The 15,330-nt window shown below is 34.2% G+C and overlaps 1 protein-coding gene across 1 annotated transcript; it reads right to left on the bottom strand.

Moving 5' to 3' along the window:
• Positions 1–10,756: 10,756 nt before the first annotated feature.
• Positions 10,757–12,372, bottom strand: LOC104116937 (extracellular ribonuclease LE-like). The gene is made up of 3 exons (XM_009627901.4): positions 12,196–12,372; positions 11,934–12,089; positions 10,757–11,315 (listed from the first exon to the last, which is right to left on the bottom strand). The coding sequence occupies exons 1-3, from the start codon at positions 12,304–12,306 to the stop codon at positions 10,893–10,895; spliced, it is 690 nt and encodes a 229-aa protein (XP_009626196.1). The 5' UTR covers positions 12,307–12,372; the 3' UTR covers positions 10,757–10,892.
• Between the last annotated feature and the right edge of the window lie 2,958 nt (positions 12,373–15,330).

A 15,330-nucleotide genomic window follows, 5' to 3' on the forward strand; every position in this document is an offset into this window, starting at 1 on the left:
TAAGTTTAAAAGTCCCTAACACTTTACAATTTCAAAATCACTACCCAAGGCCTGCTGACTTTATCTATGGCCCAACTATGCAAAAAAAGTGATGCAAATCCTATAAACTAAATGGAACTTTAATGACAAAAGAAAAGAAACAATATAAAACACATCATACATGTACTAATTAATACCAGCAGCTTGTGGCAATCCAATTACCATGGCAAATAACCAAAGCATGGTAAACGTAGCTCATAAAGAAAATCATGGCAGGGAATCATGTAATATCAAAGAAACAGATAGACCTCTAAGGCAAACTAACACAAAAGAATAATAACTTATCAAAATCATAAGTAAAATGAAATGGAGACAAAATAAACATAATGAATGGACCTTTATTGATGAATCTAGAGATGAGAACTTGTAACCCAACAGACCGAGCAATAAACGAGCTCCACCAACAGGAACCTTTGGCCGGAAAACTCCCACGTCGACCTCGAACGGATCTCTTAAATTTTGAACTTCAATTGGGTTTAACAGAGACAGAAGCGGACTGCTTTGGAGTGATTTATGGAACCTCAAACGGCGTCCATGGCGGTGGAACTTGGCGGAAGAGAGTAGAGATTCGCTGCTGATTTTTTGGTGGTTTTGGGATGGCTTTACGGCTGTGTTTTGGAGCTGTTTCGGACAGAGGTTTCAGCTGCGTTTTGGAGCTTATTAGGGACTGTTTGGTGGCTGAATTTGCACCTGGTTTCACCTCAGTTTTGGGGCTCGAGTTTGGACGTTTATTAGCCCCCTTTTCAGCTCGTTTTTGAGCTATTTTCTCCTCCCCTCATTGCTGATGTTTGCAGCAGTTATATAGAGGGTTTTGTTGGTCTTTAGGATGGAGATGAAGCTCCCTTTTTTGTGAGTGTCCATGTGTGTTTGTGGAGGGATCATGTGAGGGAAGTGCTTGTGTGAGTTGTTAAAGAGGAAGAGTGGAGTGTGAGTTGTTAAAGATGAAGAATGAGTTGTGAGGGAATAATTTTGTTGGTAGTAACGTGTGTGTTAAGTGACGTGAGGGAGTTGAAAAAAATCCAAGTATGATAAAAAATTAGGTGCTCCCAGCATGCTCCTCTTTGCTTGGAAACGTGAAGAGTTTTCAGGCAAAGAAAAAATGAGCGATATGACTAATTTTTGCCATACCATTATTCAAAAGGGAAGCGGACCTAGCCCGATTACCTTTTGAAACAAACTTGAATATGATTCACCAAAGGGGAACATTTGGTTGGGGATTATATGGAGCTTGGTAGGGACTGGCATTTCTGGGATGTGGAGCTCGGTTTTTGTGTATGATGCTCTAGTCGCGTGTAAGGTTGTGCATTCATCACCGCATAGGGAGGCGGTGCCACGACATAAGCATCATCTTGATGGGGATAATAGTGTTGTAGGACCTTAAAAAGCATATATGATTGGTTGAATGACCTGTGGGCACCCCTTGAGCACGAAGCCATCATGGCTCCCTCTTCCCTCCTTCTTCTGTTCATCAAACCCCCCGAACCATCCTGAACGGTGTGTGATGTGGACTTGAAGGCAACATGACTCAAGATTCGGCCCGTTTTAAAACCATTTTCGACCATCTCCCTAATTTTAATAGCCTCAGCGAATGGTCTATCCATAGCAGACATCATTTTCTGGAAGTAGTCTGCCTCTTAGGGCCTGTAGAAAGACTGTAACCATTTCTGCTCCGTCCATTGGAGGCTTTACCATGGTGGCTTGCTCGCGCCATTTGACAGCATATTCACAAAAACTTTCCGCGATTTTCTTTTTTCAAATTGGACAAACATTTATTTATTTTTTGATTTTTTTTTTTTGCTTTCCTTTTCTCTTTTTTTTCGCTCTTTGTTTTTCTTTATTATTTTAGTCACTTCTTTCTTTCTTTTTTTCCCTCAGTTTATTTAATGGCTATAATCGAATTCGATGGGGATTGCCTACGTATCATGACGCCACATGAATCAAATCTTGCGTAGTTCAAGAGAAGATCATGAATAAAGTAAATAAACTAACTCTTTTATCCTTTTTTCATATACAAAACAGACCACAAAAGCTCCTAACAAGAAAAATATTTTTGAATTTTGAATTATTTTTTAAAGGAAAATTCTTTCAGAATAAAGAAAATATTTTTGGATTTTGATTTTTTATGTTTTTTTTTTGTTTTTTTTGGAATTTTTAAAAGAAAGACTTCTAAAGAAGAAATAAAATATTTTTGAATTTTCTAAGGAAAGAATTCTAAGAAGGAATTAAGGAAAGGGAAAATATTTTTGTATTTTTTTTTAATTTGTTTTTTAAAATTGGGGGCCGGAACCGATGAGGTTTGCCTACGTATCTCACATCCGGTGAGAATCAGACCCGCGTAGTTCGGTCAAACTGACTATTTCTCTTTTTGATTTTTATAAAAATTAATCTTTACACCACACGCTAAACTACTACAAAATCTTAGTAAAAAAATATTATTTGTACCAAACTAGGAGAATGATTTTTTTTAAAATAATTTCACTCAACTAATTTCTAAAGCTGATCAACAATGCAAGCAAGCCTTCCAAATGATGTAGCAAGTAACATAAAATTGAACATGATGGTCTCAAAAAGGATACTTGTCTTATACGGACCCGACCCTGTGTCGAGTTTCGCTAAGTCAAATGTACATAATGTAACAAAACGATCCTACTAGGGATAACCAGGCATGTGACTTGTTTTTCTAGGTTTTAAGACTCTTAGGAGATGAGGTGTATCTAGACTGGCCATAAAACGAGCGGACAACTCGAGTTGGGAAGAGGTAACATACCGGGAGCAATACTTCTCCGGCTTAACTACTGGAACCTCCCTGTTATTAAACATGGGTGACTAATAATCCTTCACCGGGAGCCCAGACCCACCGTCTTTAACTCAAAGAAGAATGGGGCGCGTATCCGCGATTCCCAGGGTTATATTCAGAAGATTCATAGGGGGTGCGTGAGAAGACAGTTTATATATACAATTCAACCATATCAAAGCGATAAAAACTGGACAAGTAGCACATTAGGCCCAAATAAATTACAATATATACAAAAATTATTAAAGCCAAATAAAGTCAATGTACAAGCTCGAATTCTTTGTGTCCCCAGCAGAGTCGCCAGAGCTTTCACACCCCCTTTTACCCCACAAAATAGATATGTATGTTTTATGAATTGTGTGGGTTAAAGAGTTTTTCTGATTAAAGTGACAAACTTGAGTAAGGATTATTTTATTTACAGAGTCGCCACTTGAAATTGATTTTTGGGTGTTCCAAGTCACCTTTTATTTGAATCCCTAGTCAAAGGAAGGTTTGACTCTATTATTATTAATCTGTGAAAATAAAGTCCGGATGAGAAATTCTGTTGACCAGGGAGAAGTTGTAAGGCATTCCCCGAATCCCGTGGTTCTAGCATGGTCGCTTTATTTACTGCATTTGGCTTGAATTAATTTTGGATAAACTATGATTTATTGGTTTTCATATTTTATCTATCCGCTTATATTTCTTGATTAGATTTATAAAAAAAAATATCTTAAAAGAAGTCACGCGCACGTGTACTCATTTTATTTGGCCTGTCAAGAATCATGTCAGGTGTATGTGTACACAATCAATAACAGATTTATTATTATTAAGGTTGTTTGGTCAAAGTCGTGTGGACGCATACCTTGATTTATTTGTGGGATCATAACTATGTCACGCAAACGTGTACATAATTACGATAATTTATTTATTAATACGCACCTAAAGTACTTTAACGGTGTTCATTATTCTTCCTAAACTTTGAGATTATTGTAAGGTCATGAATTATGGAATTATTTGTGGAAGGGTGTAAGATTTGATTATTATAATTATGGTATAATTAGGGACATTGGGTAAGTGATGTATTCATGCCCCCTTATTAAGCCCCAAGTTAAAATAACCATCAACTTAAAATATTCTACCAAATCAAGATTAGAGTAAGTTGCTACTGGCCCAATCGGTTATTTGGCCCAAACTAATTTAAATCAAAACTTAAGTTTAAAAGTCCCAACACTTTGCAATTTCAAAATCACTACCCAAGGCCTGCTGACTTTATCTACGACCCAACTATGCAAAAGAAGTGATGCAAATCCTATAAACTAAATGGAACTTTAATGACAAAAGAAAATAAATAATATAAAACACATCATACATGTAATTATTAATTCGACCAGCAGCTTGTGGCAATCCAATTACCACGGCAAATAACCAAAGCATGGTAAACGTAGCTCATAAAGAAAATCATGGCAGGGAATCATGTAATATCAAAGAAACAGATAGACCTCTAAGGCAAACTAACACAAAAGAATAATAACTTATCAAAATCATATGTAAAATGAAATGGAGACAAAATAAACATAATGAATGGACCTTTATTGATGAATCTAGAGATGAGAACTTGTAACCTAACAGATCGAGCAATAAACGAGCTCCACCAATAGGAACCTTTGGCCGGAGAACTCCCACGCCGACCTCGAACGGATCTCTTAAACTTTGAACTTCAACTGGGTTTAACAGAGACAGAAGCGGACTGTTTTGGAGTGATTTATGGAACCCCAAATGGGGTCCATGGCGGTGGAACTGGGCGGAAGAGAGCAGAGGTTCGCTGCTGATTTTTTGGTGGTTTCGGGATGGCTTTACAGCTGTGTTTTGGAGCTGTTTCGGACAGAGGTTTTAGCTGCATTTTGGAGCTGATTAGGGACTGTTTGGTGGCTGAATTTGCAGCTGGTTTCACCTCAGTTTTGGGGCTCGAGTTTGGACGTTTTTTAGCCCCCTTTTCAGCTCGTTTTTGAGCTATTTTCTCCTCCCCTCGTGACTGATTTTTGCAGCAATTATATAGAGGGTTTTGTTGGTCTTTAGGGTGGAGATGAAGCTCCCTTTTTTGTGAGTGTCTATGTGTGTTTGTGGAGGAATTATGTGAGGGAAGTACTTGTGTGAGTTGTTAAAGAGGAAGAGTGGAGTATGAGTTGTTAAAGATGAAAAGTGGGAGTGTGAGTTGTGAGGGAATAATTGTGTTGGTGGTAAGGTGTGTATTAAGTGACGTGAGGGAGTTGGAAAAAATTCAAGTATGGTAAAAAATTAGGTGCTCACAGTATGTGAGTGGAGATAGAAGTACTTACAGACATATATTGAGAAGGTAAACCAGAAAGCATTTGTAGGACAAGATCAGATTCAAGGATAGGATTACCAATAGATGTTAACGTATCGGGCAATGGACTTGAGGTGGTTGACGTAGTCATTAATTGAAGGATCACCTTTCTTATAGTTATAAAATTGGACTTTGAGTTGAAGAGTTTTGGAACTAACTTGGTCACGGAAAAGACGCTCAATTTGAAGCCAAACATCTCTAGCAGTAAGAGTATGGTTTGGCTTGATTATAGTGTAAAGAATCTCTTGAGAGATGGTTACTTGAATCCATGAGAGAACAATAGTGTCGAGTTGAGCCCATTGTTCGCAAGTAGGATTAACAACAGAGGTGCCATCATCACTTGAAAGAGAAGGCTCAGGATTAGGGATACTTTTATCAATGACACCATAGACACCATGACCTTTGAAGACAGGCAAGAAAAGCTCTCTCATAGCATATAGTTTGTGTAGTCAAGAACTGCGGGTACGAGATTTTTAATATTAGAGACAGAAATAGCAGAATGATATAATGGAAGAAGGAAAGAAGCCTCTAACTTAGAGACGGCTGATGGCGATGTTGATTGTCGAGATGTGGGGGAGCCCATTACGCAATTGAGAATAGAGGAGTAAAATTTTGGAGCAAACGGGAAAAAGACCTAGAGAGGACCGAGACTTATGATACCATGTAAAAAGGTATACACTGAATGATATGCAACAATATATATATATATATATATATATATGAGTTGCTTGATTCACCCCATCTTGCAGTTCCAAACGAACCTGATTGTCACGCCCCAAAACCTGGTGAGGCGTGGCTGGCACCCGGTGTCGTGCTAGCCCGAGCGAACCACTCTGTAACTCATGATCATTCGACCAAAACTTGAATATACATAGGTCGAGTTGGCTGAACTCATTCCTTTGGTAACTTTCATGGGCCAACATGGTCATAACTTAATGTACAAGCATAAGTGGAAAAATACTGTATCACTGAATCATTTTTCTTGAAACATGAATACATATGGGTCGTCAAGGCCTCTGACATACTGTACAAAATGAACCTCTGTCTACAAAGCCTCTAAGATTATTTGACATCAAATGGGACAGGATACCGGCCTACCTATAAGTCTGTGGTAAAACTTTAACACGATGACTCGTAGACTCGGCTGCACTCCGAATGAGGTGGAGTCTTACCGATCCTTTGCAGAATGTCAATCTCGTCTACTATGAGGGCTCGTCAAACTGATTATCTATACCTGTAGGCATGAATGCAGCGTCCCCAACAAAAGAACGTCAGTACGAATAATGTACTGAGTATATAAGGCGAAATTGAAACATAACAGTAAGTCAACATTAATTAAAGACATATAAGATTCAACCTGAATCTCTGAAGTGCCACCACATATGCATACTTATTATACTTACATATATAATGCTTCTCTTTGAGACTATTTCAATTATCCATATCGTATGATGCATGACTGCCCAACTGATAAGTGGTAACTGCCCGACCGGCCTTCGCACGGTAGTAAATGCATGACTGCCCAACCGGCCGTAGCTCGGTGGTAAATGTGTAACTGTCCAACCGGCCGTAGCTTGGTGGTAAATGCATGACTGCCCGACCGGCCGTAGCTCGGTGGTAAATATGTAACTGCCCAACCGGCCGTAGCTCGGTGGTAAATGCATGAATGCCCGACCGGACATAGCTCGGTGGTAAATGAATAAGCATGTCTGCCCAACCGGCGGTAAAGAATAATACACAACTGCCTAACCGGTGGTAACTGCCCGACCGTCCGTAGCACGGTGATACATGCTTGAACATGCGTGTCTCACTATATTATAAACATTAACATCTTTATCGTACGCCTCAATATAGACTTACCAACATACTTAAACATACTAGAATATAAATTTACAGGAATGAATAACATAGACATCCTTAACTGCTAAGAGTAGAATCACTTATGGAATATCATTACGTTTACGTATCGTTTCTTGGATCATGCCAAAAAGGAAAGAAAGATTAACCTTAACATACTTGAGTCGATTCTCTTGAGAAATATTATACCGTACTCCGTTAAAACTGTAAAATTTTATTACTACTATATAGTATAATTTCGTATGAAATTTTTTGACGAGCAAAATCACGTCAATCTATCTCACTTTGTAGAAGAGTCATATGAAACAAGAGCCACTTTGTAAAATCATGTTTGAGACTTTCCACCGTAAGTATCTTACTTACAAAAAATATGGAAATCCTTTGCAACAAATGAATTTGATAACCTTGAAGATAAGTTAGAGATAGACCAAAATCATTTCACTTTTCACGTGTAAATGTCTTAAGGTTGTGCCTACTAATTGATTTGTCTAAAGGTAAGAGTCACCTATGTCTTACTCCACTTGCTGTCACATTGGGGTGGGATGGGGATTTTAATCTTATCCTATAATTAATTAATTAATTAGGTAATATTTCGTTATCCGGTAATTAACCAATTACCCGTACAATTAAGAATTGTCTCAAATTACTTAAAATTCTACTTATTTTTAATACACTTTATTCATCAAACTATCGTGGTCATGTGATACCACATAAAATAAATACCTATACTGTTATTTTTATCAAAATATCCATGTAACAATACATATATTTTCTCAACTTATAATTTTTCTAATCTCATATAAAGAGTAAAAATTCTCGTACACTTAATTCTTAAAATGGTAAAAAGATAACCTTCTTTTCGTGTGAGAAAATAATTTCTATCTTTACAATAAAGAAAATCTCATAAACTTTCTTATATTATGAGTATAATTTACCATATCCGAAAATATTAATAATGTTAACTATCCAAAATTATACTTATAAAATTTTTACTAAAACACTTCACTTAAAAGAAAATATCACACTAACATAATATCTAACGGTATTAAGGTTGTTAAACTTTCGGGGTCTTATAATAACATAGTCACAAATCCTTTAAAATCTCATGAATGGTCTTAATCCCTTCAAACTCATATGAATTACTACGACTTATCCTAATATTAAAGTACGGAGCATAACACTGATATATGCATCATTTTTGTTTTGAGGATACTTTGAATAGTGAGCACTTAGTAGGACTTCGACCCACCTACTCCATTCAAATTGTAAGAAGATAAGGCAAATTCAAAATTTAAATTGAATAACTTTAGCCTTTAAAGATTCTTTAACACGTTACAAGTAACTAATCATTATGCATTAGAAATTATGATTTCAGAACTTTGTATCAAATTACTTAGAATTCATTAATTAAATGTCCACTCAACTATCTGAAATTATCTAGTAAAGTTATCTTTCTTTTATTTGTAGCATCAAAGTCATTTAACTATGCTTATAGTACGAAAAGGACACTAAACGAGAATTCTCAAATTTTTGATTGTCAAATACCTATTTTACCCTCTAAATTATCAACTTTTATTTTCTTCTTTTTCATTTTGTTTTTTAATATTATAATTTTTTCTCTTTTAATCTACATGGACTTACTTATAGAACAAATATATTTTATTTAGAAAATCAAAAATTAGTTTTCTAGCATATATAATCAGAAGAATAATATAATTGATTCGCCCCATCTTGCAGTTCCAAACGAACCTGACAGATGCATCATTTTTGTTTTGACGATACTTTGAATAGTGAGTACTTCATAGGACCTTGGTCCACATTTTTGTAAGATGCATCTTTAAAGATTCTTAACACGTTACACGTAACTAATCATTATGCATTAGAAATTGTGCGTTCAGAAGTGTGTATCAAATTACTTGAGACTGTGAGCCTGTAAAAGCTATGCTACATCCCCACTGTGTAACAGTCCAACACACAAAGAAAACATACGTATTGTTATCCATTCCATATTTCCATGTCCAAAATGAGTGTAGCAGATATTTATTTATTTATTTACTTCTTTCTATAATAGTCTTGGCACAACGTTCTGGTCATAGATTCAAATTGTAGAAACATCTTGACAAATGCAAGCTATATCTGCATACAACAGATCTAACGTAGTTTGATCCTCCTCTGAACTTCACAAATAGCGAAAGTTCAATGCAGTAGACTGCTCCCTTTTTTTTTCTTCTTTTCTTTTAGTTTTTACATAATTAAAAGAGAGCGCGAACGTACACTCTGGCAGAGGTGAATCCAAAATTTAAATTTTATAGTTTCAAATTCATAATTCTACCACATCTCGTCTAATTTAATAGGTTCAAAATTTATTATTTGTACATATCTAATAATTTTTTAAACAAAAATATAGGGTATGAGGGAAAGCTATAGGTTTAATTGAACCCATAACTTCTAGGCTAGATACGCCTCTGCACCCTGGTGCATCTATCATGGGGCAGAATTGGTGCATAGCAATTCGAATTATTTCCTTTTATCTATTGAATTTGGTCCTTTGGGACCATATATTTAAAAGGTAGAATAGCCTAGCAAACCTTTATACTTGTAGCGATTTGTCATTCCGGTCTTTATACTTTATTAAATTTCATATAGACCTTTACAATTGTTAAAACACATTATTCTAAACTCCTTTGACCCGGATGTTGCTCAATCACGCTAATATTAATATTCACAACAGATAGAATATGCCACATTATTTTTTTTTTTAAAGGCACCATTTTCACCTTCTCCCTCCAATACCATTGTAATAAGTTGAGTCACATTCCCATTAAACCCTGACTACCGAACAACCACAAGAGAGATACTAGCGGATTTGTGAATATCCACCACAATTTTTCGAGGGATTGAAAGTGAAAGAGGATATAATTGAAGTTGCAGTCACTTCAAAACCCAATAATTTTCACAACCCAAGCAATTGATCGCCATTCAGGTCGGGCACCCAGTGAATGTTTTCCTCGTTTGTGCTCTTCGTATGCGCCCCATTAGGTGTTCTTGCATGATTTGACTTGAACTGCTAGGATTTTCTCTTTATTTTCTATTACAGCAAGGTGATGTGGAAGAAAAAATTGTGGTGGTCATCGATGGTCTCCATCGCCGGTGACGGTTCAAACTTTTCCAGTGTGTTCTTTGCATTTGATGGTTCAAAGGTTTCAACGATGAGTTTTCGATAGGTTCTGATGAAAATCCTATTCTTCTCGATGATTTTTTGGACGAAGCTCCTGTTGAGAACTTATGATTATTCTAAGGATTTTGTCGAATGAAATTCTGATGATTTTCTATCTATAATTATGATGAAAGGAAGAAGCTATGGCAGCAACAGAGAACTGGGTTCTTCGCCGGTCTTTATCTTTTTGTGTTTTTCTTTTTCTTTTCTTTTTTTAAAAAAGAAAAATCTTTACTCTTATTTTAGTCATTTTGAATCATCCTTGTATTCAGCCTTTTTTTTTTGGCGCGTGTACCAAACACTTTTTCCACCTCAGCCTTATCTACGCCATATATAAGCTAGGCCAACGAGGGGGTCTAAATAATATATTTTAACAACTATAAGTGTCTAAATAAAATTTTATGGAGTATCAGGACCGGAATAATAAATTATAACAAATATAAGTGTCTACTAGGTTATTCTACCTATTTAAAATTCAATAATACTTTTTGGTGCTGAATACTAAGTAGAAACATCAATTTCAATATGTTATTGCTCCAAAGAAGGCATAGCCTCTTACAATGATTCAAACATGTATACATTTGTAAACAAGAAACAGTACAAAGGAAATAGATGACACAAGAAAACATGAAATGAGCTTAGAATGTTGGGAACTCAATGCTCGAGCCACATTTTCCTCTAGGAAAAACAGGGCATTCGATGAGATCTGAACCCGAGCCATCGACACAAATATAAACCTGGTATAACTGGCTATTACCAGACTCGTCTACATTACATTCAATTCCAGGAGTATAACCAACCGCGCTTCTAATCGCATTTTTAATATTGTTCAAGCTATAAAATCCACCATCAGGGTTAATTCCAGCACCCTGAAGAATTTCCAAAAGATTAATTTGATTTTTGAGATCAAGTGCTTTCTTGAAATAACCATGTTGGTCAAAAACATTTTCTGCACAAGTGCCATGTTTTTCCCATTCATGTGACCAAAATGCTGAGCCAGTATCACTTGGGCATGCCAGAGTTGGCCAATTTTGTTGCATTCTGCTAATTAAGTCAGAAACCTGCATAATGATTTAATTGGACTCAGTATTTTTAACACGAATCATAGATATATAACATAAAGTTACTAAAATTTTAATAAATATTAAATTCTCAACACATTATTTTAAAAAGACAATGTCTTCAACGTTAAAAACCTAAAGATTGAACCCCAAAAATAAATTTATATTTGTATCCCCAGTGCTAGCAATTAGAATAAGATGCTACCACTAAGGTTCTAGTGGGATACTAGGATATATAGAATCCCTCTACCATTAATCAAAAGGCTGAGGGCTCGGGTATTGGGTATGAAAAAATCCTGGTAGGGAGCATTTTCCTATTTAATGGATCTTACGCAATGCGAATCTGGATTCATTTGGGCATCAATGCAGGTACTTGATACCGAGTGAGAAACAAAAAAAAAGGGCAGTCCGATGCATTAAGCTCCCTATGCGTGGGGTCCGAAGAAGGGTTAGACCACAAGAGTCTATTGTACGCAGTCTTACCCTGCATTTCTACAAGAGGCTGTTTACACGGCTCAAACACGTAATCTGCTGGTCAAATAACAACAACTTTACTAGTTACACTAAAGTTCCCTCCGTAAGGAAAAAAAAAAAAAAGCTTATTTGAATATTGAGTACCTGAGATTGATCATAAGGACTGTTAGAATCACAGTTTGATGGGTAAGAGCCATCATTATTATTTGGCCAAAGTCCATGGATTCCAAAATCTGATGCTGGTTTTCCAGTTTTGGGGTAACAACAACTTTGTTTAGTATCACAGTATGATCCTGGCCACTGCATAAAAGATAAAAGACATATATTAATTAAAAATAACTAAAGTAAAACAGAGAAAAATTACATCTAAATATTTAAGAAGTAATTAACTAGATTGGTCGTAAACCTGTTGAACAAAGTAGAAAAAGTCAAAATCTTGAGCAGCAGTGAGGACTGATAAACACTGTGTAATAAGAAATAGTGTCAAGAACAGAGAAGTGGCTGAATTTGAAGCCATTGTCGTCTATTTTCTTATAAAATTGAAACTTCTTTTGTGAACTTTAAAAGGGTGTATTGGTACTGATTTTTGACTTGTTTATTTATAGAAAAATAATGAAGATGTGAACAGATTACTTATAAGTGTGAAATTGAGGTCAGGATATTTGGTGATTGGTATTATAATCTGATTCTATATTTTATCCCTATTAGTGCTGATGACGTTGACAATGAGAAGATGGTAATTATTAATTTTGGTATATTCTTTAAGCATATGATATGACGGTATTCTTTTATTGGGTTAATGATATTTTATGTTAATTTGGGCTGATTTTAAGGAAACATTTTCGATTTTTTCCTTTTAAAAAAGCTTTCTTAATCTCGGAAGATTGAAAGTTGTCATAAAGTGTGTTCTTTGTATTAAGATAATTAAGTTCATTAAAAGGCAAATAAAAGCATTCATATGAAAGATACAGGTGTATATTTTTTTTTTATTAATTTATTCAAAGGGCTGATTGATGCTTTCAGACTTGCACGTCCCTCGTGAATTAATTGTATTAATAGACATTATGTTCTCCATATCTGCCCCTTAATAATTGAGTTTAAGCTCACATAAATATGGTATAATGTTTTTTTTTTAAAAAAGTTAAGTTGATTTACAATACAATATGAAATGTCGATCGATATTTTTACCGTTTAAATATAGATCTCATATGGGATAAAGTTATCATATAATTATTTCTTATATTTAGGATTTGTAATTAATTAAATTTTGGTTTTAAAATCTTTTTTTTATTTCAACTAAGCTAAGAACTCCTAATAGTTATGTAATAAATTACATTTGAGTAAAATTTTATTTATAATAAATTCCTCGCCTAATATTTAGTAGTGATTTAGATTTGAGTAGATTTTTAAAATAAATTCCTTGACTAATATTTAGTAATTTAAATTCGAGTAAGATTTTATTTATGATAAGTTACTTCCTATTATTTAGTAATTTTAATTTGAGTAGATTCTTATAATAAGTTCCTTGCCTAACATTTAGTAATTTAAATATGAGCAAGATTTTATTTATAATAAATTCCTCACTTAGTAATTTAAGTTTGAGCAAGATTTTATTTAAAATAAATTTCTTGCTAATATTTAGTAATTTAAATTTTAGTATCTTGTCTAATATTTAAGACTTTAAAATCAACTATAATTTATAGATAATTTTATAACTGAATGTAATTGAAAATGAAAAAGATGCACTTTATTTTTGGGCATATAAACCAATTGACAATTTATATTGGTAATAGTCCGGAGCATGTTTATCGAATTCTTATTGCATAATTCTTTAAAAATTTTAAAAATGGTATTACAAAGGCAATTTAAAAGTAACTTTGAAAGCTCGAAAGGTTTAAATGTTGGAAGAATAGATTTGCAGGGAACAGAAATTCGCGATTTTGATAGTATAGTCATTGTTCTTAAGGAATTTACATATCCTAGTATGTTGTTATTGGGGTTATATCATAATTCCTTCAAACTTTTTACATAGCAAAAACCAAAATTCAATATTTCAGCAATAACTTGAATTTTCACTAAAACACGTTTGTGAATTGTTTGAGAAGAAGGAAAATAATTGCTAGCAGGAATCTGATTTGGTGTGTGTTAATACGTTTTAGAGGTATAAACAAGAACTTATAATACCATAAGAGTTTGTTAAGTCAACAACAACTCAGTGCAATCCCACAAGTAAGGTCTGGGGATGGTAAGATGCACGCAGTCTTACCTCTACCCTGGAAGGGCAGAGAGACTAATAAGTCATGTTCATTAAAAATAAACATATCTCTTTAGAACATGCACTTCTAACAATCAACGGTGGGGATTGGAATATTCAAAAAAACTCTTAAATGGAGTATATCTTCAAGGGTTATTTATCTTCGAAGTATAATAACTTGTGAGATTGAAATAGCGAGCATAATAACTTTTAAAGTAGCAAGATGATTAAGGAGCATTCAAAATAAATTTTAAGTTAAATATCTGGACTAAGATGATTGAGAACATCTATGGCATATTTTTTCTTCTTTTATTGATTTAACTAAATAGGGTCAACAATTATTATTTTAGGAATTTACATTTTTTAAACATTTTTTGTATAACTCAAACGAGTTGAGGATTTATTGGAAACAACATCTTTACTCCACAAAGGTAGATGTCAGATCTGCGCATACCCCATCCTCTCAGACCTCACTTGTGAGATCACACTGAGTATTGTTATTATTGTTGTTGATGGTATAACTCAAACACAATTTTTAATATAATTTTTATTTAATTTTTTAAAATTTTATACTCATTGAAACGGATACACAAGTAATAAACGTAACCAAAGACTATTCTTTAAAAATAGAGTTATAAATACTCGTAATAAGTTAAGTGCACTGATAATTTAAAAATTCTTTCGATATATATAATTTGAATTCTTAATAATTTAAGCATTTGTATGTGAACGAACACATGGAAGAGTTGGCTTTGACAAGCAGCATACTTGCACCTTGACCATTTAGGCCAATAGACAACTTTCTTTCACATCTCACCATTTTATAGAGTCCAAAATATAGCACTCTTCTTCTATTCAATCAATAGCAGCATGATTTTCTGTCTTGTTCTTTGTTTGTTTGTTGTTATTTTTCCTCCACATCTAATGAAATATCACTATTTTATTATTGAGTTTAAATTTTATATACTAACGATGTAAACATATTTATACAATCAGATCATTTAAAAAGTAATACATGTAATTTTATTTAATTATATTGATTAGTAACCTAGAATAAACGGTAAATAGCATGCTTTAAATTGTTAAATTTACATTGATTATACGGTACTAGTGTAATAAAAATTAAATTTTTAAGTTTACGTTGATTGTGTAAAAAATTCATTACATTATCAGTAATATAACTTAAAATCTTTTTATATTTAGTTTGGACGTTTCTTGAGGCCTTGGGGTACTCTGACAACTAATGCTCCGTTCAACCATGGCATTGCAATAGCCCATAAGAATATG

The sequence above is a fragment of the Nicotiana tomentosiformis genome, unplaced genomic scaffold, assembly GCF_000390325.3.
Source record: "Nicotiana tomentosiformis unplaced genomic scaffold, ASM39032v3 Un00151, whole genome shotgun sequence".
In the NCBI taxonomy this organism is placed as follows: domain Eukaryota; kingdom Viridiplantae; phylum Streptophyta; class Magnoliopsida; order Solanales; family Solanaceae; genus Nicotiana; species Nicotiana tomentosiformis.